Here is a 27219-nt window from a genome sequence, read left to right on the forward strand (position 1 = left end):
TACTGATTAGACGGTTTAATATTAAGTTAATGCTTTTGACTGACATGCCATTTGAGAACATGTAACGGAGAAGAAGTTGACCTCGACCAGTTTGTATGAACTCTGTCATTATAGACTCCAGTGTACCGCCCTATTCTGCTTGTCATATGTGCTGTCTAATATTGCTTGTGAACAGGATGCTACAGTACTCACTATACAAAAGTAAAGGCAATAAAAGAACGACATCTGATTGGCTCAATGGAAAAAACAAACAAGTCTGGTAAGGAGCTTGGTTTTTTCGGTCTGTCAGGGCAAAAAAAACTAAATCAATTCTACAAATTCTTTAAAAGACCACAAAAAATCTGTGGGAAAAAATAAAAATAAAAAAAGAAAGCCAACTTGTTGGCACTCTGCATTTTAAAAGGCATCCCAAAATGAAAATTCAGTTATCATTTGCTCACCCTCGTGTAGTTTTTCTTCTAAAAAAGATATTTTAAAGATTTTTTTGTCCATACCAGGAAATTCAATGGGGCCAATGTGGTTTTGTTTTGGACCCAATTGACTTTCATTGAAAGTACAAAAACATTTTTTTTTGAACATTACTCAGAAGAAAGTCAAACATCTTTGGAACGTCATGAGGGCGAGTAAATGATGACAACTTTTTTTGGGTGAACTATGCCTTTAAGGCCAAACCATTAAACCACTGGTGTGTAAATGGATTTTAGTTTGTGTAGACTTCTTTTTTAATGTAATGCGAATTAAAAAAGCCATGATATATACAACACACCTGATCAAACTCAACCTGATCTGATGAAAAGGTTGTATTGTCATTAAGGTTCAAGGTCATGTCTGATTCTCAAGACTCATTTGATTTTTTTCAATCAATAAAACCCATTGAACACACCGTCCCATCCATTCCTCGCACCCTTAACCATGTGAATTTGTCTACCCTGACTAAAGTCTAAATCTGCAAAATGTCCACCACATGGCAGACCAACCCTGACACAGCATTAAATGCATGGCGAAACCATCAGAGCTGACTTTGAGTGCCACTGTGGGAAAAACAAGCACTGGTTTACCAAAAGGAAGACGGAAACTGCTGATTCACACAAATTTTCTTCAAGTCCAGACATGACTATGCAGTAATGTGGACATAACATGGCATAACAGGAGGGCGAGTCTTCAAGTCTTCTGTTTTACTAAATTTGCTGGCATGGAGGGTGCAAATAACAAGATAGTATTTATTTCTTGGATGTTTCACTGGTTTTTCTTTTGATGGCTAGGATATTGTGAAACCACTTTACTGCTTGGGTTCAAGTCCATTTCAACAAGAATTTAGGCATTAAGCCAATGATTCAACAACAGTTTTATGTCAGAAGTCAACATGAGCCAAGTAGTTATTTAACCAAAGTTGGCCCTGTATGATGCATGTAAAGCAATGGTTCAAGTTGATACCAAACAAAGTGTCATAGGTACCAACACCTTAACCACCGAGGCAAAAGCACTTGTCCAGGCACACAAAGTACTGACCAAGCAGCACAAACAAATGCAAGAGCGTGTGAAGAAGAACAATCCTTAACACAAAGAAGGACTCATAGAGCTCCAGCTCAAGAGCAGTGATTGGGAGTTGGGAGAAGGTCAGAAGTTTCGTGTGGTGTTGAAGGAGTTGGAGATGAGGGGGGCGGTGGGGGCGGTATACGGTGGAGGAGGGCTAGTGATGCTGAAGTCAGGGTAGGGCTGCAGGCCCATCTGTTTGTTGTCCTGGAGCTTCCGCACCACCACACGGCAGAACTCCTCGCTGTGCCGCTCGCAAGTGTCCAGAAGCTTCCGCACTTTGGCGGTACGTGTGGTTTGGTTCACGACCAGTTCATAGTCCTCGCGCATTAGCAGCTCACGAGACAAGAGAGCGTCTAAACTCTGATTGAGACACGCCTCTGTCATCTGTCGCACAACGTCCTCCCTTCGGGCAGCGATCCATCGAGCCGCCGGACCCTGAAAGTCCAACGGTGTGACAAAATCTGCAAAGACAGTCAGAAGCAGGAGGCGGACATTAAAAGATTAATCCACTTTTAAATACAATTTTCCTGATAATTTACTCACCCACATGTCATCCAAGATGTTCATGTCTTTCTTTCTTCAGTCAAAAAGAAATTAAGTTTTTTTTGATGAAAACATTCCAGGATTATTCTCCTTATAGTGGACTTCAATGGTTTCTCCAAATGGTTAAAGGTCAAAATTACAGTTTCAGTGCAGTTTCAAAGGGCTTTAAACGATACCAGACGATGAATAAGGGTCTTATCTAGCAAAATGATTGGGCATTTTTTTTAAAAATACAACTGTATATGCTTTATAAACACAAATTATCATCTTGTACATACAGTTGTATTTTTTTTTCCGAAAATGACCGATCGTTTCACTAGATAAGACCATTATACCTCGTCTGGTAGCGTTTAAAGCCCTTGAAGCTGCACTGAAACTGTAATTTTGACCTTCAACCGTCTGGAGGCCATTGAAGTCCACTATAAGGAGAATAATCCTGGAATGTTTTCATCAAAAACCTTAATTTCTTTTCAACTGAAGAAAGAAAGACATGAACATCTTGGATGACATGGGGGTGAGTAAATTATCAGCAAAATTGTATTTAAAAGTGGACTAATTCTTTAAGAAGAGCCCGAATCAAGGGAGTTCAAAAGTACTGTCACTCTGTACTATGGCTGGGCGTTACATAAAAATATTTTATCGATAATCGCCTTAAAAATATTGCAATATCCGATATATCAGGGATTAAAAATTAATTGGTTTGTTCTGAGCAAAAACAGCTAGTTTTAGCTAGAAATGCTGATTTATTTATTCAGAAACACAAGATGTTTAAAAACGTTTGTGATTTGCAGTTTTATTTTATTAGCCTAGGACAACGCTCCCAACAGATTATTTAGCGAAGCTGCCAACACTGGAGCATAAATCAATAAATATTCAGATACAGAAGCAGTTAGGCATAGGCTACCATTTATTACTAACTTTTTTTAAACTGCAGATCGAAATAAAAGAATGCTTAATAATATTATTTTATAGACAGCACAGTAAACATTTCATGCATTTGGTCATTTTTGTTATCCGATATGGTCGTCTATATAACCAATATAATTTTCTGTTAACAGACTAACCTAGTCATATCGCCCAGCCCTACTCTGAACCAAGTTGATACACACTCAGATAAAATAGTACAAAAGCAGTCACTGGGACGGTTCCCTTTCTAATATGTACCATTTAGGTGCTAACATGTACGCTTTTGGTACAAACCTTTTTTTTTCTGAGGGTGTAGCAACTTTGAAATAGAAACTGCAGATGCTTTGGCTCTGTTCAGGGTGTGGCTAACAGGTGTGGTTACCTTGTGGGTGTGGCTGCAGAGTGAGGGGTTGTATGGCAAGAGGCAGATCACTTTCACTCTGAGATACATGTGGTTTGAAAGGTATGTTGAGGTCGGACACGGGCTGTGTCGTCTGGTTCTCAGTGCTGAGGTTGTTTCGAAAGCAGTGGTCCATAAGAGGCTTTGGAGGATCAAGTGGAAGGGATATTAATGATGACGGTGGACCAGCCTGAGCTCCTGACACACCTGATGATGATGTAAAACAGCAACAGTAAATGAAGCAATTAAAAAAAATGGAAAAAGCAGAATACAATGTGTATCACTCCAATATTTTGTCATCATTTACTCATTAGGGTTTTTCACTCTGTGCTTAGCTTAACCCTGGGTTATCATCACTTTGTGTTTTTACCCTGGGTAAAGGAACATTTAACACTAATTTAGAAGCATGGTTAGCACCACGTTTTTCCTAAGGTTATGAAACCCTGCTCCGGAGCAGAGGTAGCATCACTTTTGCAGTGTTAAAGGGTGAGTTCATCCAAAATGAAAGTAATGCAATTTATTACTCACCCTCATGTCGTTCTACACCAGCAAGACCTTTGTTCATCCTCGGAACACAAATTAAGATATTTTTTGATAAAATCCAAATGGCTCAGTGAGGCCTCTGTTACCAGCAAGATAATTAACACTTTCATATGCCCAGAAAGCTACAAAAAATATGTTTAAAACAGTTCATGTGACTACAGTGGTTTAACCATAATATTATAAAGCGACAAGAATACTTTTTGGTATAGAGGCCTCACTGAGCCATCGGATTTCATCAAAAATATCCTATTTTGTGTTCCGAAGATGAACGAAGGTCTTATGGGTACAGAACAACATGAGGGTGAGTAATAAATGACATAATTTTCATTTCTGGGTGAACTAACCTTTTAACGCTGTATTGTGGTGCTAAACATGTGCAGTGTGCAACAAAGTGGTGTTACGGCTAGATAATTAGCAACCAACAGCCAATCACATGCCTCATTTGTGTTTTGTCACAGGAAATGGCCTGCATTGTATAAACAGACGTTTAAGTGGGGGAAAATGTGAAAATGGTGATGGAAAAAGTGTGTAATATAAAATATGCGCAATGTAAGAGCCTTTATGTAAACAGGTTGCATGCTACATTTGTCACATCAATGACACTGACAAAGCAAACAGGCAAATAATAATGTTAACCCATGATTTAGGAATGTAGAGTGGGACATGGCAGGATTAATTTTTAACCCAGGTTAAGTATGAGCAATGTGAACCATGAAGCAAGTTAACCCAGGATTCCATTTAGCAGGGGTTTAAATGACTCAGGGTGAACCATTTCAGGTGTGAAACCCTATTGTGACTTTTTTATTCAGCAATTCCAGCAATTTTGTGTTCCAAGGAAGAAATTAAGTCATCCAAGTGAGGAACAACATGAAGGTGAGTAAATGATGGTTTTAAGTGATCAATCCCTTTTAGAAGAAATGAGTCTTACCTTGAGAGGGATTTGATATAGTAAGGAAGCCCGGATGGGATATATCTGCTTCCTGGGAAGAGCAGGAGCCTGATCCAGATGTGGAACTGTTGTCCTGTCATATAACACAAAAAGGAAAATTATGAAACCCACCAGATTGATCTCATCTCTGGTTAAATACTGAATCAACAACAACACATGAAAATAAAAAACAACAAAAAAAAACAAACAAACATAACTTACTGGCCAAGGGACGTTTTGCTCCTTCACACTCTTTGCCTCGATTCTTTTCCCATTAGTCTGATTTGATGAGCAACAGCTTGATGGCCTCATATACTGATGAAAGTAAAGAGAAATTACAATACATTCAATAGTTTTGACCTCACAACCAAAAAATACCATCAAACCAGTTCTATCCAGACTAATACAAGCATGAAAAAAAATAGTCCTCCATACATTATACATCCATGCATAGTCAGTCCAAACTCCTTAAAGACTCACTTTTGTTCGTTTGACTTCCAGCACCGCTTCCAAGACATCAATCTCATCAAATCTTCTCAACATGGGCTCCAATTCAATAAGACATTCTGTAAGGTACAGACAAAGCAGCTATTAATCTACAAAATGAATAAATGTATTAATCAATTAATTAAATGTACACTATGTAACTTTTGGTGCTCTAACGGTTAATAAACAAAACTGCGTATCTTGTGGAAGAACACTGTGGCCGAAGCTACTTCTCTCCATTTATGTCTATGATGAGTCATGCAGATATTATGATACTCCGGTTGTCATCCTGCCCAGTCTAAAATAGTCCGAAAACACTTATTATAGCCATACCATAGTGATTCAGGATAAGAGAAAAACGTGGATTGGAAGATGGATTAATGATGTACTCATTATATACATTTTGTAAATTTAAAATTTATACACACTTAATATACATACTTATGAAAATACCTGAGATGGCTTGAAGAACAGATAAACCATATACTTTCGCAATTCTGTACTAATTCTCTTCATGTCACAATGTCAATAAATCGGTCAAAATGTCTTTATTTTATTCAGCTACAATTATCGCTGGATGTCTTTGTCCATATTATGGATTTCCTGGAACTTATTACTCATAAGTCTCACTTGTGGACTTTCTGGCGTTTGCACTCTCCAGTGTTAAGTATAAATTAATCATAAATTACATTTAAAGGTGCTTAGTGCTCCATAATATCCACTGTCCTATTTTGGGTAAAAATAGAAAAAAATATATAGTAGTAACTCTCTAAAATGTAAATATATTAAAACTCAGAAAGGCATCAGCAGTTAACAGGTTAATGTAACATTTCCAGTATCAGGACTAGCAAAATAATGGCAACTTGGCCAAATCTGCAAAGTAGCAGAGGCGGATGGGTGAACAGGTTGGTGGTATTGCCCACAGACATATAAAATACATAATGTATTTATTATGTCTATGGTATTGAAGTGTTAAAGGGTTAGTTCTCCCAAAAATGAAAATACTGTCATTTATTACTTACCCTCATGCCGTTCCACACCCGTTAATCATCGGAACACAAATTAAGATATTTTAGTTGAAATCTGATGGCTCCTTGAGGCCTCCATAGGGAGCAAAGACACTTCCTCTTGCAAGATCCATTAATGTACTAAAAACATTTAAATCAGTTCATGTGAGTAGAGTGGTTCAATATTAATATTATAAAGTGACGAGAATATTTTTGGTGCACCAAAAAACCCCAAAATAACGACTTATTTAGTGATGGCCGATTTCAAAACACTGATTCATTTGTGCTCCGAAGCTTCCTGAAGCAGTGTATAATCAGAGAATATTTTCCAAAAATATTCTCGTCACTTTATAATATTAATATTGAGCCACTGTACTTGCATGAACTGATTTAAATATGTTTTTAGTACATTAATGGATCTTGAGAGAGGAAGTGTCATTGCTCCCTATTGATTCCTCACGGAGCCATCGGATTTCAACTAAAATATCTTAATTTGTGTTCCGAAGTTTTTGGGTGAACTAACCGTTTAAAGGGATACTCCACCGTTTTTTCATATTAAACTATGTTATTCCCTTAACTAAGATGAGTTGATACATACCTCTCTCGTCTCAGTGCATGCACTAAATCCCTCGGTCTCGCGGCGAAACTTTGTTAGCACTTAGCTTAGCCCAGTTCATTCAATAGGGACCAAGCAGAGAAGCTTCCAAACACCTCCACGTTTTCCCTATTTAAATACAGTTACTCGAGTAGTGTAACTCGACCTAGGACGGTGACACAAAACAAAACGTTGCGCTTTTCTAAGTGTGTAAAATGGATAACTATATTGTATGGCGGAATACCATAGCAAGTGCTCGGGAGCACTTTGACTTGGCGCAGTAATATCTTCACTCGTGAAAAGTCCTCTCACCAGCCCCCGCTGGAGGTGTTTGGTAGCTTCTCTGCTTGGTCCCTATTGAATGAACTGGGCTAAGCTAAGTGCTAACAAAGTTTCGCCGCGAGACCGAGGGATTTAGTGCACGCACTGAGATGAGAGAGGTATGTATCAACTCGTCTTAGTTAAGGGAATAACATAGTTTAATATGAAAAAACGGTGGAGTATCCCTTTAAGGTGCAATACCAACATGTCAACCAGATACTGCCGTTGGATAATTTACGTGTCATATTATCGAACGTGTACTATTCATTTGAAATATTATGGTTATCGCCAATACCGGTATGTTGTGACACTCCTAATTAACACGATAACAATATTTCATTTTTTAAATATCAATGTTATCGTCAATACCGGTGTATCACAACACCCCTATTCTACAACATAAAATACACAGATCAGGCATAACATTATGACCACCTTCCTAATATTGTGTTGGCCCCCTTTTGCTGCCAAAACAGCCTGACCTGTCGAGGCATGGACTCCACTAGACCCCTGAAGGTGTGCCGTAGTATCTGGCACCAAGATGTTAGCAGCAGACCCTTTCGGTACTGTAATTTGCAAGGCAGGGCCTCCATGGATCAGACTTGTTTGTTCAGCACCCAAGGTTTCCCAGCAGAAAATTGCCCAAAGCATCACACTTCCTCCAGCGGCTTGCCTTCCTCCCATAGTGCATCCTGGTGCCATGTGTTTCCTAGGTAAGTGACGCATACATACCCAGCCATCCACGTGATGTAAAAGAAAACGTGATTCATCAGTCCAGGCCACTTTCTTCCATTGCTCTGTGGTCCAGTTCTGATGCTCACATGCCCACGGTTGGCACTTTCGGCGGTAGACATGGGTCAGCACAGGCACTCCGACTGGTTTGCGGCTATTCAGCCCCATACACAACAAACTGCAATGCACTGTGTATTCTGACACCTTTCTATCAGAACCAGCATTAACTTCTTGAGCAATTTGAGCTACAGTAGCTCATCCGCTGGATCGGATCACATGGGACAGCCTTCGGTCTCCACGTCATCAACAGCTGCAGGTTTGGAGATGCTTTGACCCAGTCGTTTAGCCATCACGATTCGGCCCTTGTGAAACTCGCTCAAATCCTTACACTTGCCTATTTTTCCTGCTTCTGACATATCAACTTTGAGGACAAAATGCTACCTAATATATCCCAGATAATCAGTGTTATTCACTTCACCTGTCAGTGGTCATAATGTTATGCCTGATCGGTGTACACCTGTAATACCCCCTTAAATTTTTTACTTGACTTGTAAAAGGCAGTTGCTAACAAGTAAATGGGATGTCAGAGGTTGTCAGGGACATTAAACGTCAAGCTAAACTGGAAAATTCATCTACTCACTCAAACCAAATGTGTAAGAATCATAAACTTTTTATGGTCACAGAGCTTATTTCTGCAATAATCCAAAAGCAAATGGAAAATCATGTTTTTGTCGAGGGAACCGAGGTAATGGAAACTTCTCGGTTGGCCTACAAAAAAATATGTCATCACTGCAGCACTCTACTGTGAACCATATCAGAACTCACGTGTTTAAGAGTTTGGAAAACCACTGTCATACCAAAAATACTGGACTCAAATGAACTCAGGTCAGCGTCATAAGCTCTTACTCAACATTGCCTAGAGTTTACTAGGAAGTAAAATGTCTATTGTTAATGGGGTATGTTGAGAAATTAAAACATCAATGCCTGAATCTAGATGTTAGACCTTCACACTGTTTGATTTAATTACCATTTTATTAAAAGAGTATCTGGTTCAATGATAATCCTATCTGAATAAATGACACATGAAGGAGACATGACTGCTCTCTTTGTCTTGTCTCAGTCATTTCCTCATTCCCCTGATCTGTAGCAGAAAGTTTGTAAGGTTTGCAAAAGAGAAATCTTAAGAAGAAAACTGAAAAACTGTTTTACTTGTCTGTTATGCCAAATTTTATCATGAGCTGACAAAATTGCCAGTAAAGACCAAACTGACAGAATTATGGTTAGACATGACCACAGAAACGTGTCACCCTACTGGATTGTGAAAGCATGAGTTAAACAGATCCAGAGAGATTGTGAAAAGCAGGGGAAAGGTCAGAGGTGGGGCGCAGGCTAACACTCACTGAGAAAGGAGGGCCGTTCGTCTGGGTTGGCGGTCCAGCCGCAGGTCATGAGGTTAATGAGAGTCTCTCGACTGGGAATGTCTGCCGGGAGACTGTCAAAGCCTGTGTCGGGTCGAGATCCTCTGAGGACGCTGAACATGATCTGCATGGGATTGGTGGCCTCTGCACACGAAGACAAAAAAAGGACAATGTCAGACGATGGTTGAATGTTGCCTGGATAAATGATTGCTGCAGTTTATGAAATGGAGAAGGAAGTAACCATGAGGGGAACTCTGTGTCATGATTTTGCATCAAAAACATGACACAGCAAAATCTGCTTAGTGTTGAGTAAGGCTGCACAATGAATCTGATTTTCATACTATGATAGTTTTTATATAATGGTTTTTATTTTTATATGTTGCATTTACATTACATTTTTTGTTGAAGTTTTAGTAAATTTTGTTAACCGTGTCAAGTTTTTTAGAAATTTGTCTATTTAGCTATTACGACAAGAGTCCAATCGAGCCGCAAGTTGATCTCAAATCTTTATTAACCGACAACAGCTATTATATCTGGGTGGAGAGTGGAGCAATTGAGTCAAAACTGACAGAAGCAGCTCTGGAGGAGAACAGTGACTGGATCTAAAACCTTCAGATGACATACAACTCATATTTCCGTTGCTAATAGTCACCAAAAGTAAAACCAGTTCCGTTCACACAGTGCAGGTTTTTCAAGAGCCTAGTTGTGAGTTCAGTTATAGAAAGCGGTTGTCATATGTTATATAAAGAACAGAAATACAAGACTGACAACTTGTATTCAGCTGCTGTGTGAACGTGGCCTTACACCATTTTAAGCATGAATTCAATGGCGAATCAAGAGTTTAAATTAGTCTATAGGCCTATCAAGCAAGGTTTTAAGCAGTTTGGTTGACATATTCATTATCAGAGGCACTGTTTCTGTGTTAAGTGTGGCATAATATAGCCTTTCAAAAAGCCTAATAAAAACATATGTAGACTCATAGTGCTGTTTATTACGCCCTTTTCTTAAAGTTAATAAGGGTGGTTATTGCAGTCTCATGTGTTCCAGTTCTAATTGGTTTGTTGCTTCCACTCTAATTGCTATTAGAGTTCATTAAGGTTGGGAATCGAAAATCAATTCCAATTCTGGAATCGGATACTTGTTCTAAAATTAAAATTTCCATTCATTTGTGTGCATTTTAATATGATTTTAAACCATTCAAGCGCAAGAAGACCCGCTCATTGTTTTCTGTGCTGCTCACCCATCCAAAGCGTGCTCAGAAAAAATTTTAATGTGATTTTTATACTATAAGCGCAAGAAGGCTTGTACGCCGTTTTCTGTGCTATGCACACATCCAGAACGACGTGCGTAAAGAAAGCCGCCTCTTTCCCGTGTCTTTTTGCACTTGATGAAAAGTAAAGGAATGATAAAGCTTGATGCTTTTTTATCAAAATGATGGGGGTGTTTACAGATTAGCGTGGCTCACGTGGATGGGTGTGGTCACATTACAGGTAATGAGCAGAGACGTGAGAAACTGTACCTCTCGTTGGTTTCATATGGATTGCATAAACTGAATATTTCATCCCCTTGGAATTATAAGATTCTATCTGACATGTGTGTCAAAATTGAGTTATTCGCATATTCTTATTCTGTGACAACTTATCTACATTATGTAATGTTTTTGGTAATGTTACATTTACAAGTACATTTAGGGACTTTTTATTTAGAAAACAAAAAGGTTCTATCAACAAAGCCGAATGGAATGCAAAAACTTTGAAGCTCAATATCTCAAAACTGCTTAGAATGCAGATAGAACCTTCCAATTCCAAGGGGCCGATTTGTTTTTGATATGAATTACTTCATTTAAAAGTAGACACTTCAAGCATTAAGACATCTCTCTCATGTCTGTGTAGCAAGTATTCACTAAGTTACAGTTCAATTTTCAGACACGTTTCAGAGAGAGAGAGAGAGAGAGAGAGAGATGGCAGAACTTGCATCCTGTTTGTTTTCTTTATTTTTTAACGTTTTGTTTTTATCATGAGTGTACACAAATGAAAGTAGACAACAATTTCGAATGATGTCTAACACTTATCTGTATGACCAAAATTGACAGAGTATTTTAATTACTGAGCGTTTTCTTGTCTTTAATAATGCTTGAAATGCATTAGTTGTTTTTGCTATGGCATCCTTGTGTAAGTGTAATTTAACCTGTTGATTTCTGTTCATGTTATTAAGCTACAATTAAATGTTTTGCAATAAGACTTATGATAACTTGGATATCGTTCACATTTATTCTAATTTTTTATTTTTTTTTTACCTTATTGGTATCTAAATTAGGAATCGATAAGCAGAATCGGAACGGTTAAACGATACCCAACCTTGTGTTCATAGCACATAGTATTCACATTCAGCGCTCCACATTACAGTTCTGTACCAAAACGACACACATAGTGATACACAAATGAGAAAATGTATAACCGTCAAACCACCGTCGGGTCAAACCATTCTCTTTGCTTAACCTTTCAATTCCGTGCCGATCTGGCCCAGCCGGTACGGATATGGCTTTATTTTCCACTGTGAGGCTGATAACAGAGCTCTTTGGAATGTAATACAAATGCGTCAGTCATTGCTTTTGTAACGCAACAGTTTACAGATGATATGAGATGTAAATAGTGACCGCAATATGGAGAATGATCAGATATTTCTCAGATTTTTATTCTTATTTGAGTTTATGTCGCTCAAATAGCGCACTTGGCCACCTACAGACAAACTGGCAGCCAGGCAACAGACAAGTGACCAATCATGAGCTGCGACATCACTACACGCGTTCTACCAGCCAACTGTGCTGAGAATTCCAGGCCGAGAAATGTTTGAAATCGTGCCATGCCATACCAGGCTCAAGTGGAAATATAAGTGGAACCATTCCTTACCATTCTTAGAACCATTCAGCCCGATGGTGGAAAAGCGGGTTATGTTTTGTTGTCTTCAGCACACAAAGAGAATCAACTTCTGTTAAAATCAATTTACCGATTCACAAAAATACCCAAATATAATTTGCATTAGTAAATCTAAAATTAGTATACATCTCTTGGCTGAAGTTATAATAAATTATTTTGACCACTAAAAGCAATTCAGTCAGATTTTTGAATGGTTTTGTAAACAAGAAAACTAGATTTATTCAAAAGGTCAAATTCAAAAGAAACCTATGAATATGTGAATGTCATGGAATTCACTGGTACACTTCTCTATCACACATGGTCACCCCAACATACCCTACCTTCAAACGGTATCCGTCTTGAGAGCACCTCCCACATGATGATGGCGTAACTGAAAGAGGAAGCATAGAACAGATGAGGGAAAGGTTTCACTGTTGCCATTCAGTCTCTACATCCACATCTGGCAATCCCCTTTGGAGATAAAACACATTGCCAATCAGCCCAGTGATTTCAACATGCACTATGACTAAGATCACAAAACCTCAGGCCTGTTGGCAGGTTGACATTTAGCTCCTAAATCACTTCCCTTTTTTGACCAGCACAGTAGATGAATAAAATAAAGGTCTCTTTCAGGCGTAATTTTGGTGAACTATGAGTAAACTATGACTGGTTTATGGTTATTTTCCCAGTTTCCCTCCATCTTTCTTTGTTTTGGAAAACTGGTAAAATGATATAAAAATCCACCCATAATTTCCAATATCCTACAATGGCTGCTACATTCCTCCCTCCCAATCAAAAATACAGGGTTCAGGGATCTGATGACCAATACATTTCCATGACTTTTCCATTCACTTGTGACTTGGATACAGATTTTATAGATTTTTAGCATTGGTTGTTCATGCTTAAGATCTGAAGAAGACTCAAGAAATGGTAATGTAAAACTATAGAAAAGTGGGAATGTTAAAAGGGAGAAAGCCAATAAAACACAGCCTTACAACACTCATTATTCAGAGGAATTAATGTTAAAATATGAGTGGAGGGAAAAGAAAAAAAAACAGATTTGGAGGGACTTGGATACATTTTATAAATGTAACCCTATGTCAAAATAAGAATCTTACCATTTGAGGCTACTAACAACTTATGAACAAATTAAATATGATTTGAACATTCTTAGAAATCAACACATTTTTATAACTTCCCAGTTTAACACAGAGAGAATAAAGGCATATTTTCTTTTGCATTTTGCATTGATTTACATCATTGTGTCCTGTATCAAATAGTCAAATAGGGGTTTGGAATCTCATTATGAGAGAAATGTTTTTCTCTAATACACACTGCTCACAATTAATCATACCCTTTTAATCCAATACTTTTTGCAACCTATTTTTCCCAAGATAACAGCTCTGAGTCTTCTTCTATAATGCCTGATGAGTTTGGAGAACACCCGAGAAGTGATCAGAGACCATTCCTTCATGCAGAATCTCTCCAGATCCTTCAGATTCCCAGCTCCATGTTGGTGCTTCTTCTCTTCAGTTCACTCCACTCATCGTCTTTAGGGTTCAGGTCAGGGGACTGGGATGGTCATGACAGAAGCTTGGTTGTGTGTTCAGTTGTGTGTTTTTTGAAGCAAAATAATTTGCTTTTTTTTTTTTTGCAGCAAACACTTAAGATGGGTTTGGTGCACACAGGGGTAAAACATACCCCTTGTGTACAATGAAACTGGATGTACTGCTGGATCTTTAATGTTGTGAGCCTATTTTTATGTGCCCAGCACATCTTGTTCAGATACATGGCATCATGGATTCTATCAAACACCAACAGATTAAAAAAAAATAAAAAATCAAAACCTGACTGTCCCTTTTAGAAGTCTTATAATAGGCTGTGGTTGGATCTTATTTTCTATCAGGACAATGATCCAAAACAAACATCAAAACCAACACAAAAATGGGTCACTGAACACAAAAACCAAGCTTCTGTCATGACCATCCTAGTCCCCTGACCTGAACCCTAAAGTATTGAGAGTGGAGTGAACTGAAGAGAAGAAGCACCAACATGGAGCTGAGAATCTGAAGGATCTGGAGAGATTTTGTATGAAGGAATGATCTCTGATCTCTTCACAGGTGTTCTCCAAACTCATCAGGCATTATAGAAGAAGACTCTTATCTTGGGAAGCTGTTATCTTGGGAAAAGGAGGTTGCAAAAACTATTGAATAAAAGGGTATGATTAATTGTGAGCAGTGTGTATTAGAGAAAAGCATTTTTCTCATAATGAGATTTTCCCCCCATTTAAAATTATTATTCTCCAATGAAAGGTTGGATTTTTGTAGATTTTTTAAAATAAAAGTTCAAAAGTATTAACGATGCAGATTTATTTTCACAGCCGCCTTTGGTCATATTTACCAAGGGTGTGAATAATTTTGAGCACGACTGTAAATAAATATTTGCTGTGTTTGGCTTTTTATTACTAATTATGTAAAAGCAAATGCTATCTTTCATATATAATTTCCTTTCTTTGTTTAACAGTTCTAGGATTGTAATGGTATACTGGCATGACAATATATCACAGTATGAACACGTACGATTATCATATCATACACTTTTTTTATATTTCTATGTTTTTTTTTGGGGGGGGCGCGAATCTCATCTGCGCATAAGCAACTTCATTCCACTTGACTGCTTAGACCAGGGGTCGGCAACAAACGCTGGCACGTGAGCAAAAGCGAGAGAGATGTATGCATTTCATCAGATAAAGTACCTTGTACCTGCATACAGAGGTAATCATTCCTTAGTAACACAGCTTGTTTTGTTAAGTTAGGAGTTATAAATACTATTAAAGTGAATATATGTGTGAGAAGTTTTGTGGGCGCACACATCTGAAGCGGGCATCCAGAAAGCAGTAGTATCTGACAGCATGCGAATACTGAATTAAGCTCTTTTTCATGTGCTTTAATGGACTATTTCACACAAAATTATGTCAAAATGCCCATCTTGGTCAGTATCTTAGTAAACAGTTATGTCTTAAGTGAATGTAAACAGTTGAGAAAGTAAACGTGTGTGTAACAGTATACTGGATCTGTGCATTATGTCTTAAAGTGACAGCAGCCTAATATTCCTGCTGCTGTCTGTGTTTTTAATGTTAAATCAAACAACAGACTCACTACAAAAAAAAAAAAACTCTTGACAATCACAATACTCTTGTATCACAATACTACACAAAACTGATTAACTTTTGTAACTTTACTAAAGATGAATCTATATTTAATTTATACAGTGAAGACTATGCAGTGCTATTTTACATTTGATTACTTTATCTGTTTGTTCTGTTTAGCTTCAGAAATTGAATAAACAATCACTGCACTACTGCATCTGCACCGCCACTAGAACTGCACATGGTCTGCAAACGGATCAAAATGGGATAATACATCGTAGTAATTAGATAATATGGAGAAAATCTCAAACTGGTGACAGCCATGATAACCATTCTGAGTTAACACATATACCTCACATTTTGTGATGTCAACTTTGTTTTTTAAAGCAGAAGTGGCTCTGAATAATCAAAAAAACTTCCCAATTCATAATACAGTGCTATCTTTGTTTGCAGTGATGGCACCAGGCACCTGATGTTTTAATGACTTTTTCAGGGCTGGAAATGACTCTCTTTCTTTCTTTCTTTCTTTCTTTCTTTCTTTCTTTCTTTCTTTCTTTCTTTCTTTCTTTCCTTTCTTTCCTTTCTTTCTTTCTTTCTAGCTTCAATGGCTATATGAGATCACAATTTTAAAATTCCCTGACATTTCCAGGCTCACCATAGAGATTTTAAAGATTGGGGGTGAGACATGTCCCTAATCTGACAGGAATTTTGCAGAGTCAGCAACAGACTAGCCATGGTGCAATTAGGAGAGCTGAACATCTTAAGGGGCTGCCCCAAAAATATGAGAACTGAAAGAGCAGTAGTTAAAAATTCTGTAGACGAAACCATTTGAAATTCAGAATGACGTTCTGAATGGAAGCTTTATAGAATCTACAGAAACTGACCTGTACATGTCATATTTGACATCTGCTCTGCGGGTCTTGGAAGGTTCGTACTCCTCAGGTGGCATATAGATGACTGTGCCTCCCATTTCAGCAGGTTTGGAGCCGGACCCTTTCGTGATAGAGAGCTGACGCCATTTAGACAAGCCAAAATCAGCTATCTATTCACAAACACAGAAATACAAGACGAACTTTAGATCAGAAAGTCCAATGTGAAATTACAACAAAATACATGATATACTTAAAGTATTTTTAAAATTTATACTGATTAATGGTTGAGTTTAATTAACCAATATGAGAATTTCAATGATCACTCTAGATATCCATTTACAGGTGCCATTGCATTTCATCCATCATCATTTTATCACTCTTGTTTTGTTACAAAATTCTGTGGAAAAAAAAAAAAAAAAAAAAAAAAATGATGTACTGGCATTTCTTTTCCATTTTTTAGTGTTTAAAGGCTGGATGTGAATAATGACTAAAATTTCCTATTGCAAAGCTATTATATGCTTTCAGAAGACTTGACATATAGAGCATAAAACATATGGAGCACTTTTATGATACTTTTATGATGTTTTTGTGTTCTTTTTGACATGTCAGCATAATTACAAGCAAAAGAGTGACCAGCACATTATTAAAAATATTTCCTTTTATGTTCCACGGAAGAAAGAAAGTCATACAGGTTTGAAATGATATGAGAGTGAGTAAATTATGACAGAACTTTAATTTTTGGTTGTACTGTCCCTTTAAATTAGTATAAAAGTTTACAGATTCCCCAATGAACAAATAAAGAATAATTATGGTATTTTTCAAATCCAGATAAATTACAAGACATGTTAATAGGTAATTTCCAAGGTACAAGTATTTGCTTATTATGTTCAAAATGGTAGTAGTAAGATTTTTAAGCTACAGCTGGGGAGCTGGAAACTTTCAACAACAAAAAAAAAAGAAAAGAAAAAAAAAAAAGAAAAGATGAATGAGAAGGGCAAACTTACAAGATACCAACAACTTATACCATTCAGACAAACGTGGATTTCAGCACATAATAACGATGGCTCGCATTCCAACAAGGATTTGTAGGAGTAAATCGTTAGATGAAATTGATGCCCATGCAAGGATTACGTGCAAAAATATCAACAGCTGATCACCTTGATGTTCAAATAGCTCAGCTAGTAACTGCTTTCATTTGCAAGTACCAGGATAAAATTCTACACATGCATCCAAATACACCTGTGAAATTCTGATAAAATAAGTGTGTGGAAACATTTACAAGCTAATCTAATTGTCCAAATGCACAAACCTTGGCATGGTACTCCCCATCCATCAGGATGTTCTGAGTTTTGAGATCATGGTGTAGAAGAGGTGGTGTCATATTGTGGAGGAAGTTGACCCCTAAAGCGATCTCATAAAGAATACGAAGCCTCAATGGCCAGGCCACCATTGGGTACATGTCTTTCTGTAATGCAATAAGAAAAATACAGAAATGAACATTCAAGAATCTGTATGATACAGAGGGGAAAGTGAAACTGTGCATTACTCAAACTCAAACCCATTAACCTAATACTACAAGACTAAACAGGAAGTGTGTCATCATGTAAAGGAATGTTGTTTGTACAGTTATACCTCATGTAAGATCTCATCCAGTGATCCATTAGTCATGTACTCAGTCACAATACAGAAGAACTCAGGCTCATTGCACACCCCAAAGATCTGGATGATGTGGTTAAATCGAGCTTTGTGAAGCACCTCAGCTTCCTTCAATAAACAATTCCTTTCCCTGCAACAAAATAAATGAATTAATTAATGATTAGACAAGGGCTGGAAGGGTTTCTCTTCTACCACCAGACAATATTATGTGATACAAGAGGTTCCCACAGCTTTTGACCATTGCTCTGAACTTGTTCATTCTTCCATGGACCTTGACAATCTTGGCTTTTTGGTAGTTCCAACTTTAAAATATGGCTAAAATTCTGGCTGATACTGAAAAGCTGATAATTATTTTCATATTGTGGATGAATGATATTAAAATTCTAATTGAGTTCGTCTGAATTAAAAATAAAACACTACAAAGTACTAAAAAGTAAGTTATAGCATCTCGACATTATAATATACAAAATGAAAAATAATGTAACTTCTGGATTTTGCTAAAAATTACAATTAATAGTGTTGTTAAATTTTTAGTGTTTTAAGGACGAACTTAAAAAGTTAGTTTTTTCATTAATTACTCACCATGCCGTTCCAAATCCATAAGACTTTCGTTCATCTTCGATCTTCCAGGCCGTAAAAGAAACCCATATGAATCAAGCTGTTAAATCCAAGTATTCTGAAGAGACATGATCGCTTTATATGATGAACATGAACATGTGATGATCAATATAATGTGAATAGAAGCCTAAATTAAATCTATTAATTGTATAAAGCGATCCTGTCCCCTCAGAATACTGGATTAGTTGTACGATCTCTTTATGAACTTTTCAAAGTGCCACATTTTAAGGTGAAATGGACTTTTGAATGGAGGGACACAAATTCAGTTCAATTCACATTTATTCGTACAGCGCTTGCCACAATATTTATCGTTTCAAAGCAGCTTTACAGAAAATGCATGTGCCAATCTGTTATCAGAGGTGGCTGTGTCCAAGTAATGCATTTCAGAAATGTACAAATCATGCAGTTAGCCAACATCATCATGTATTAATTTTAGGCAGAAACAATGAGCTCATTTCTCAGGTTCTCTTGAAAAATGTCTTCATTTGTTTTTCAAAGATTAACACAATGCCTTATGGGTTTGTAATGACATAAGGGTGAGTAAATTATTACATTTTCATATTTGTGTGAACTAATCCATAGTGTACTAACTCGGCTATACTATAGTGTTAGATGAAAGCACATTCATATGCATGCTCATTTCCCCAATTTTTTACAATTTATTATCAATATTAATGCCAATATTGGCTGACACTAATTAAAAACAAAAACAAAAAACAACAACTCTTAGTTTATAAACAATATGAAACAGATATCTTGCATCCCAAGAACAAACCAGTACATTATTCAGAATTTCTCCATTTGTGTTCAATAGAAAGAAAACCCTACAGGTTTGGAACAACATGAGAGTTAGTAAATGTCAGAACTTTAATTCTAAGTGAATATTTTCATTTTGTAATTTAATTTCTGTAAATAACTTATCCAGGCTAGGAAATCACATGTCGTAAGCTCTGAACTGTGGACAAAAACATTAGAGCTGTAACTTTTATGCTTATTAGACCAAAACAACCAGTCAGTATGAGTCCCAAAAGAGCTTCTAGAACGGTCAAAGAACCAAAAAATACGTATATAAAAACTCTTGAACATATAGTCCCGCAGAACAATGCTGTCCCACAGCATACTAAACGTATGTAACGTTACTGCATGATAGTTTAGATCAGTGACCTGATTAGCACAGTATTCTTTTCTAAAAACCCGCAACAACCAGCAGACTGAAAGCATTGAAGGCACACGAAGCCCCATCAGATCAGTAGTTATTCAGATTCTGACTTTTTAGGGACAGTGCATTTGAGCTAACAAGGAAACATAGATCAAAAGTGTACTATTTAAACTCACCTCTCACCAACCGGAGAATCCAGTTTCAAGCACTTGATCGCCACGGTGGTGCGCCAGTCACTGTGCTGAGCCCTGAACACCGTCCCGAAACCTCCTTTACTGATGTAGTGCAGATCCGTTAGTTTCCGATACGGGATCACCGGTAAGGTGCTGGTGAGACTGCAGATGTTGACGCAGCCGGTGTGCTCCATGTTTCAGGATATTGTGAGATGAATCGGGCCCGTTCAGCTTCAGCAGAAAGGGGAACTGAAAACGCGCAAACCCTCACAGAGAGAGAAAAGATCGCGCATGTATCTACATGATCTGAATGCGGTCTATTCTGCGTACTATATTACCCAAAGATTGGTGCACCTTCTTGACTAAATTATGTTGGCAAAATATCCTTGTTAAAAGTGTCACTGAATAAGATGGAAAGAAACGAGTCCTACAGCTCGCGCTTGGTGACACGCCCCCAGTCCGAACAACGCATTTTACACCACGCCATAAAACAAACTGCCAAATTAACCACAAAATCAAATTAAATCAGTAGTTTGAGATTTAACGATGACAAAATGTGGTTATAGCGCTGGGTATGCGCTCGACAAATGTTTCGCAGGTGTGTGAAAGAGTGGGTCGGACTAAAACCGCGACGTTATGTTTTTTTTTTTTTTTTTTTTTTTTTGTCACTGTTTGCAGCGTGTACATGAATGACATCTCAACTGACCAATAGTAGATATCGTGTAGATCTTTTACAGCCAATCCTGTCACAGAGGGCGGGACTTCTCGGAATACAGGTGGGGAAAAATCAAATCAATGCCGATCACGCGACTGTGACTTCAGCTTCCGAGGTCTACAGATACATTTAACCTGATTTGATAATTTTTTTGGGCGCATTCACTAGACCTGAACAGTGTGAGCCGTGAAGTAAAGTTAGTATTTTTTTTTTATTTTTTAATCTTTTAAGCGTATATTCATTTTTTTCAGACTGCTGAAAATGGCGTTATTTGGACGTTTCACTCTGTGAAATTTATACAGTGTACAGTACATGCATTTTCTCACGTTTTCGTCACGTGTTTTATTTATTTGTAATAATAATGATCAATAATAATACAGAAATCATTAAATATAATAATAATTTAATAATGTTTGGCGTCCGCGTTTAAACACTTATTTGAAATTGAGGCGACGTTTTAAAAACAAAAGTACAATTGCCAAACACGTCGGTCTGACGTTTTTGTAGATGTTTTGACCCACAGATGCTTTCAGGGTGATTCCATTATGATGTAAGGAGGTAATTCCCAGCAAGAGATTTTTCCTCACAGCCATATGCATCCCAGTCTGTTATAAAATAGAGACTTTAAAGGGTTAGTTCACCCAAAAATGAAAATAATGTCATTTATTACTCACCCTCATGCCTTTCCACACCCGTAAGACCTTCGTTCATCTTCAGAACACAAATTAAGATATTTTTGTTGAAATCCAATGGCTCGAGGCCTGCACTGCATAGCGAGCAATGACATTTCCTCTCTCAAGATCCATTAATGTACTAAAAACATATTTAAATCATGCGAGTACAGTGGTTCAATATTAATATTATAAAACGACGAGAATATTTTTGGTGCGCCAAAAAAACAAAATAATGACTTATTAAGTGATGGGCGATCTCAAAACACTGCTTCAGGAAGCTTCGGAGTGTTATGATTCTTCTGTGTCAAATCATGATTCGGATCGTTTGTCAAACCTCCAAACTGCTGAAATCACATGACTTTGCCGCTCCGAACCACTGATTCGATACAAAAGATTCATAACGCTCCGTTATGAATCTTTTTTTTTTTAATCATCCAACAGCATTCAAAACATAATATGTTTCCCTTTATGGATCTTGAAAGAGGAAATGTCATTACTCCCTATGCAGGCCTCACAGAGCCATCGGATTTCAACTGAAATATCTTAATTTGCGTTCCGAAGATTAACGAAGGTCTTACAGGTGTGGAACGGCATGAGTAATAAATGACAGAATTTTCAATTTTGGGTGAAACCCTTTAAGGAAATGCAATACAAATATTCACTCCTCAGATACATCATTGCCTGTGGTTCTGTGTTTCAGTAATGATAACAACAAACTCATGCAGAGGACGGAGCCGGTTGCCTTGGTAACTTGAAGTGTTTTGCTCTTGGCACTATAGGGGAAGTGTCCTGAGGAAGTGTTCTCATTTCTCATTCTGTTAAAGTCAGGTGAAATCAAAATTGACAATTCTTATTTTTTATGGATTATTGCAGTATTTATTATAAATGTTTTATCAGTACACATCATTATTATTTTTTAATTCATGTGCCCTCGTATTCTTTAATCAAATTATCTTCCCCTCCTCTTCCAGCTCATCTCTGCCTGGCGTGAGCGAGGGCGGGGCAACCTGTCAATCACATGACAGGTCACAGCAACAGCAAACCACAACCATCCAATCAATTCCCAAAATCAAGTCCCGCCCTATATTTGTTCTTGTTCGAGAAGCCGTTTCACATTCCAGGGTTGCCAAGTCTGCGGTTTTCCCGCGGAATTCAATAGGGGCTGGCTGCAGTCTGAGGGGGCGAGTAGAGCTCCACTCAAGGGCGTAAATAAGTCACCTCCACTAGTGGAGCTAGCTACAGCTATGGCCGCATTATTGTAAGGGTAGGTTTAGGGTTGGGGTTGGTGTAGACGTTAATAAAACACAAATCAATATTGCATCATTTAATTACTGTATTTGCATTATTGTAAGGGTAGGTTTAGGGTTGGGGTTGGTGTAAATATTAGTAAAACATAAGTGGAGGTGACGAATTTCCTGTTCGAGAGTGGAGCTCCACTCGCCAAGGGTCTGCAGCCAGACCCTTCTCGGGCTTCTCTTGGGCTACTTTTACACTGTTGCCGTGGGTTGTCTTTCATGTCCGCGGGTTGAATCGGCCCCAAATAACGTGATATTTAGCCCCTGAAATGCGAAGCTTACCAGGGGAGCCCCACCAAAAACAAGTATTTTACCCCCCAGAACCATGGGACCCCCCTGAAATGCCAATTGGGCTAGTTTTTAGAAGCATGGGGCGGGTTTTGTTGTGAAAACCTGGCTACCCTGTCAAATTCTGACTAATCATCCTGGATATCATTTAGCAATAGCCTATCATTCATTATTAGCTAAAAACGAAAAAAAAAAAAAAAAAAAAAAAGTAGCAAGTATATTCTACTTTGTTATTAACACAATGTATATACCACACATTATTTTGTTTTCTGTTAAGTTTAGTCCTTTGTCTGTACTTATTGTTTATGTGTTTAATATCGTTGTTGTTCTCCTGGTTGCCATATTGTATTAAAGAGGCTTTCACATGACTTTCAGTGGACAACATATCATTTGATAAGAAATAAACAAAAATGAATTGTAGAATAAATTAAAATAACAGTCTCTTTTTCTTAAGCAAAATGGCATACAAATTATATTTCTCGTTTATTTACATTTTGAATTAATGTATTTGTGGATACCATGTTTCGTCGGGATTCTTTGATGAACAGAAAGTAAATTTATAGAAAATACATGAATAGTAGAATACATTTTTAAAAGAACTCACTACCGTCTGCTGGTGAGTTTAAAATAAAGTCCAAATGGCGCCATCTAGTGCCGCAGTGGGATTTCTTGTAAATTTTGATGGATAACAGCATGCAGATTTAGAGAATGCGTGTCAGTTTTTTCAAGCCATAACGTTTCTTCTATCCATCAGCAAAATGCAAAACAATGACAGAGCCGTTTGGAAAAGCAGACTTTTCAGGTGTTGTGAAATTAGTGAAAGAGTCATTACACCTCAGGGAGGAAGAATATGGGTTTTAATTCCACATTAATTAAACGTCCGGTCTACTATGCCACATACTGTAGGGCCGGTTTCACACAGGGCTTAGATTAACCCAGGATTAGGCCTTTGTTCAATTAGGCATTATTGTTTATATATATATATATATATATATATATGTTTATGTATATATATAAACATTGCAGGTGTGCATCTTGAGACAAAACAATATTTTAGGATATGTCAGTGCAAGTTGCTTTCAGTTAAAACAGCTCAAACATGCCTTTTAGTCTAGGACTAGCTTAAATCTTGTCTATGAAATCAGGTAAAATGTTCTTTTGATACTTTATTATTGTTTTTCTTAGACCAATGACTGTGCAAATGTAGCCATCAAGCCGTGCACACACCAGGGACGGATAATGGGGGCTTGAGGCAAAAATGTCACCATGATTAATAAAAATGCACCCAAAAATTCAAGATATGGTGCAAAAAAATTCTTGTTTTTAAGATTCATAAGCAATATCACATGAGCAAGAGTGCTGTTTTCATGAATTTGTAAATTGATTCTATACAACAGTTCAATAAACTATGTTAATATTAGGTCACTTACATATTAGACACAAACACTATATTGTACGTTTTTTCCCCCTCTGTTTTGCCAACGGAAATAGTTTCAAACAGTAGAGCCATTGTACGGCTCCGAGCAACAAAGTTTCAGTTTCATTACTGAATGAATCCATGTTTTTGGACAAATCTCTCTAGAATGACTCGATAACTCACTGTCACTTGCTTTGTGAACAGTGAAGGACGAGGACCAGGCCTCAATAATGCTTTACAATAAACTCTGCTGGAGAGCTACATATGGCAATTTGTATGTTCAATAAAATACCTTACTCATTTGTTGAGTGATAAATGCCATCTCCGCATTGCTTTTACAACATTTCCAATCCTTCACTTGTTGACATCTAAGAAAAGCCAATGTTGATTCTTGTTTTATTACGAGCTATGTCACATCTCTTTTTTTTTTGCCAGCAGACTCTCCTCTGTCCACTATGTTTTTTTAAAAGGGTGATTCCCCGAGGACCGAGATTTAGCAGCTCCATGTCAACCTTTCTCGCTCGTTGTGACAACTAATCTATGCCACTCCCACACCAAACAAACGTCAAAAAAGCCAGAGCAACTTTTCTCTATTTATATCTATGATGAGACATACGCGCGAGTGACGTATGTACACAATTTTTCTGCGAAAACCATTCTGGTTGTAGCAGGATTACCACAGTGGATCAAGGTAAGACAAAAACTTTGTCTTACCAAGGATTGTTGATGTATTGATCTTTAAATACACTGTAACTTTCAAAATTCTAATTTATTGATTAAAGTAGCAAATATTATTTTGATGAGTTCTGTTGACATAATAATGATGATGATTACATGAACTGTAACTGTATTTTATTAACTTAATGAAATTGCCCAAACTTTGAAAACAATGGATTTCTGGTTCCCAGCATGCTTTGCATGGCTGGATAAGGAGAATAAATGTTGAAAATAAGTGTTGTTTTATGTATTTTAGTAAATGGAGCGGTCTGTCAGTGTTTACAGGATTAGTCCAATTTCAAATCAAATTTTCCTGATAATTTACTCACCCCTATGTCATCCAAGATGTCCATGTCCTTCTTTCTTCAGTCGAAAATAAATTAAGGTTTTTGATGAAAACATTCCAGAATTATTCTCCTTATAGTGGACTTCAATGGACTCCACTGTTGAAGGTCCAAATGTCAGTTTCAGTGCAGCTTCAAAGGGCTTTAAACAATACCAGACGAGGAATAAGGGTCTTATCAGGCAAAACGACCGGTCATTTTCTAAAAAATACAACTGTATATGCTTTATAAACACAAATGATCACCTTGCAAGTGCTTCTGCTTTCTGTATTCATCAAAAAGCTTATGCTGTATGTCCTACACCTTCCCTATTCTACTTACGGAACGCACGTTGCGCCAGTTCCATTTTTTCCGTAAGTAGAATTGGGAAGGCGTGTAAAAATAAAAAGTGTTTATACTTCAAACTATTAAGTTCCTGTAATTGAGTTTAGTTTGTTGAGTAAGTTGTCATAACTTAGATTAGTGCAAACTGTTGCAGTTGTCGAGCCAAAACATTTTTTTTTTTTTTAGAGTGTGAAATAAAGACAACACACCTCCAAACATTGCATATGCAAAATTTATTTAGACAAAAGTTCATGCAAAGAATATTTTTTATAGGTTTATGCAGGGGCGTAGTTTGTGGGGGGGATGGGGGGGAGGTAACCCCCCCAATATTCAAATGCTTCAGTTACAACCCCCCCCAATATTTCAACATAAAAATCACCATAGATCAAATGAAAAATATGTAGAATTAATTTATTTTGAAGCAATAATTTCGTTTCTATTGAAATATGGGTTCGTCATAATAAATTAGAGAAAAAAATACCTCCCCCTCCATTGAACCGATTGGTAACGTCCAACCAATGCGTGTCGCACTTTCACCAAAACAACGCGAATGGCGCTCTACTGTTTGAATGAGAGAGTACGGGTAGCTCAAAAAATGAAGAGAACCGCTTCCCAGCCGACTATATTAAACTGCTGGTCAAAGAGAGACTTTAAAAAGAATAAAGCATGTACTGAGAAGGAGGTATGAGAATATTGTAATAGCTAGGTACACTCCACATATATTTTAGCTAGCTAGTCCATTGCAATTCAGCCATAGCTAACAGTGTAACTGCAACCAGTTACCAAAACAGCCGTCTGTTTTGTTAGTTCATGTTTTAATAGTGTCTGTATTTATCAATGACAAAAGTATTCACATCGGTGTTTGTTTTCTTCCTAAATTAATCTGACTTTTGAACGAATTGGCTGAATGAACGATTTAAGTGACTGACTCAAAAAAAACCGAATCGCTGCCACCTACTGGCTGTGTTAATATTTAACATAATTTCTTTCTTTTTAGAATTACAGTTATGTTAGAATTTGATGAATGATTATACATAAATTTCATAAAGTTATGATAGATAGATAGATGGATAGATAGATAGATAGATAGATAGATAGATAGATAGATAGATAGATAGATAGATAGATAGATAGATAGAAAATAAATTATCCAATAAACGTTACACACAAAACAGATTATTATAAAAAAAAAAAAAAAAAAAAAAAAAAAACAGACAGCATACCAACGTTCAACCCCCCCAATGTTGAAACCAAATCTAAGCCCTTGGGTTTATGAGTTCAGCATTCAGGCAAAGGTCATTTTAATCTTAATTTTTATAGTAGGTTTGGGTAGATGTACACACCATACAAATAGGAATGCCTTGAAATTTGATCATAGAAGAACAAGGTGTGGTTGTCTCATTTGTGACTAGCGCACTGATTCACTTCTCTTAATAGTGAAGAATGCAGAAGATGACAAGTAGTCAACTTCTGCTAACATTAGATTTAG

General features: G+C 37.2%; 1 protein-coding gene and 1 long non-coding RNA gene across 3 annotated transcripts in view; one reads left to right on the forward strand and one right to left on the reverse strand.

Annotated features, from left to right (window-relative positions):
- Positions 1–20571, reverse strand: part of LOC137002755 (receptor-interacting serine/threonine-protein kinase 2-like) — a 22248-nt gene extending 1677 nt beyond the window's left edge. The window contains exons 1-12 of one of the 2 annotated variants that reach the window (XM_067362615.1): positions 19960–20086; positions 18589–18682; positions 17983–18136; positions 17660–17815; positions 16363–16520; positions 12672–12721; positions 9398–9559; positions 5337–5422; positions 5079–5171; positions 4857–4950; positions 3368–3592; positions 1–1997 (exon numbers count right to left, since the gene is read on the reverse strand). The exon at positions 1–1997 is cut by the window's left edge and continues 1677 nt beyond it. In XM_067362615.1, the coding sequence (XP_067218716.1) occupies positions 1618–1997; positions 3368–3592; positions 4857–4950; positions 5079–5171; positions 5337–5422; positions 9398–9559; positions 12672–12721; positions 16363–16520; positions 17660–17815; positions 17983–18018 (1440 nt within the window). In that variant the 5' untranslated portion in view covers positions 18019–18136; positions 18589–18682; positions 19960–20086 and the 3' untranslated portion in view covers positions 1–1617. Of the gene's footprint in view, positions 1998–3367; positions 3593–4856; positions 4951–5078; positions 5172–5336; positions 5423–9397; positions 9560–12671; positions 12722–16362; positions 16521–17659; positions 17816–17982; positions 18137–18588; positions 18683–19959 lie in introns of both variants that reach the window. The other variant, XM_067362614.1, reaches the window with a different exon arrangement.
- A 196-nt stretch (positions 20572–20767) lies between these two features.
- Positions 20768–23276, forward strand: LOC137003621 (uncharacterized). The gene is made up of 3 exons (XR_010892011.1): positions 20768–21229; positions 22046–22173; positions 22317–23276. It is a non-coding gene; the product is annotated as an uncharacterized lncRNA (long non-coding RNA).
- The last annotated feature ends 3943 nt before the right edge of the window (positions 23277–27219 follow it).

Source organism: Chanodichthys erythropterus, chromosome 16, assembly GCF_024489055.1.
Source record: "Chanodichthys erythropterus isolate Z2021 chromosome 16, ASM2448905v1, whole genome shotgun sequence".
NCBI lineage: Eukaryota > Metazoa > Chordata > Actinopteri > Cypriniformes > Xenocyprididae > Chanodichthys > Chanodichthys erythropterus.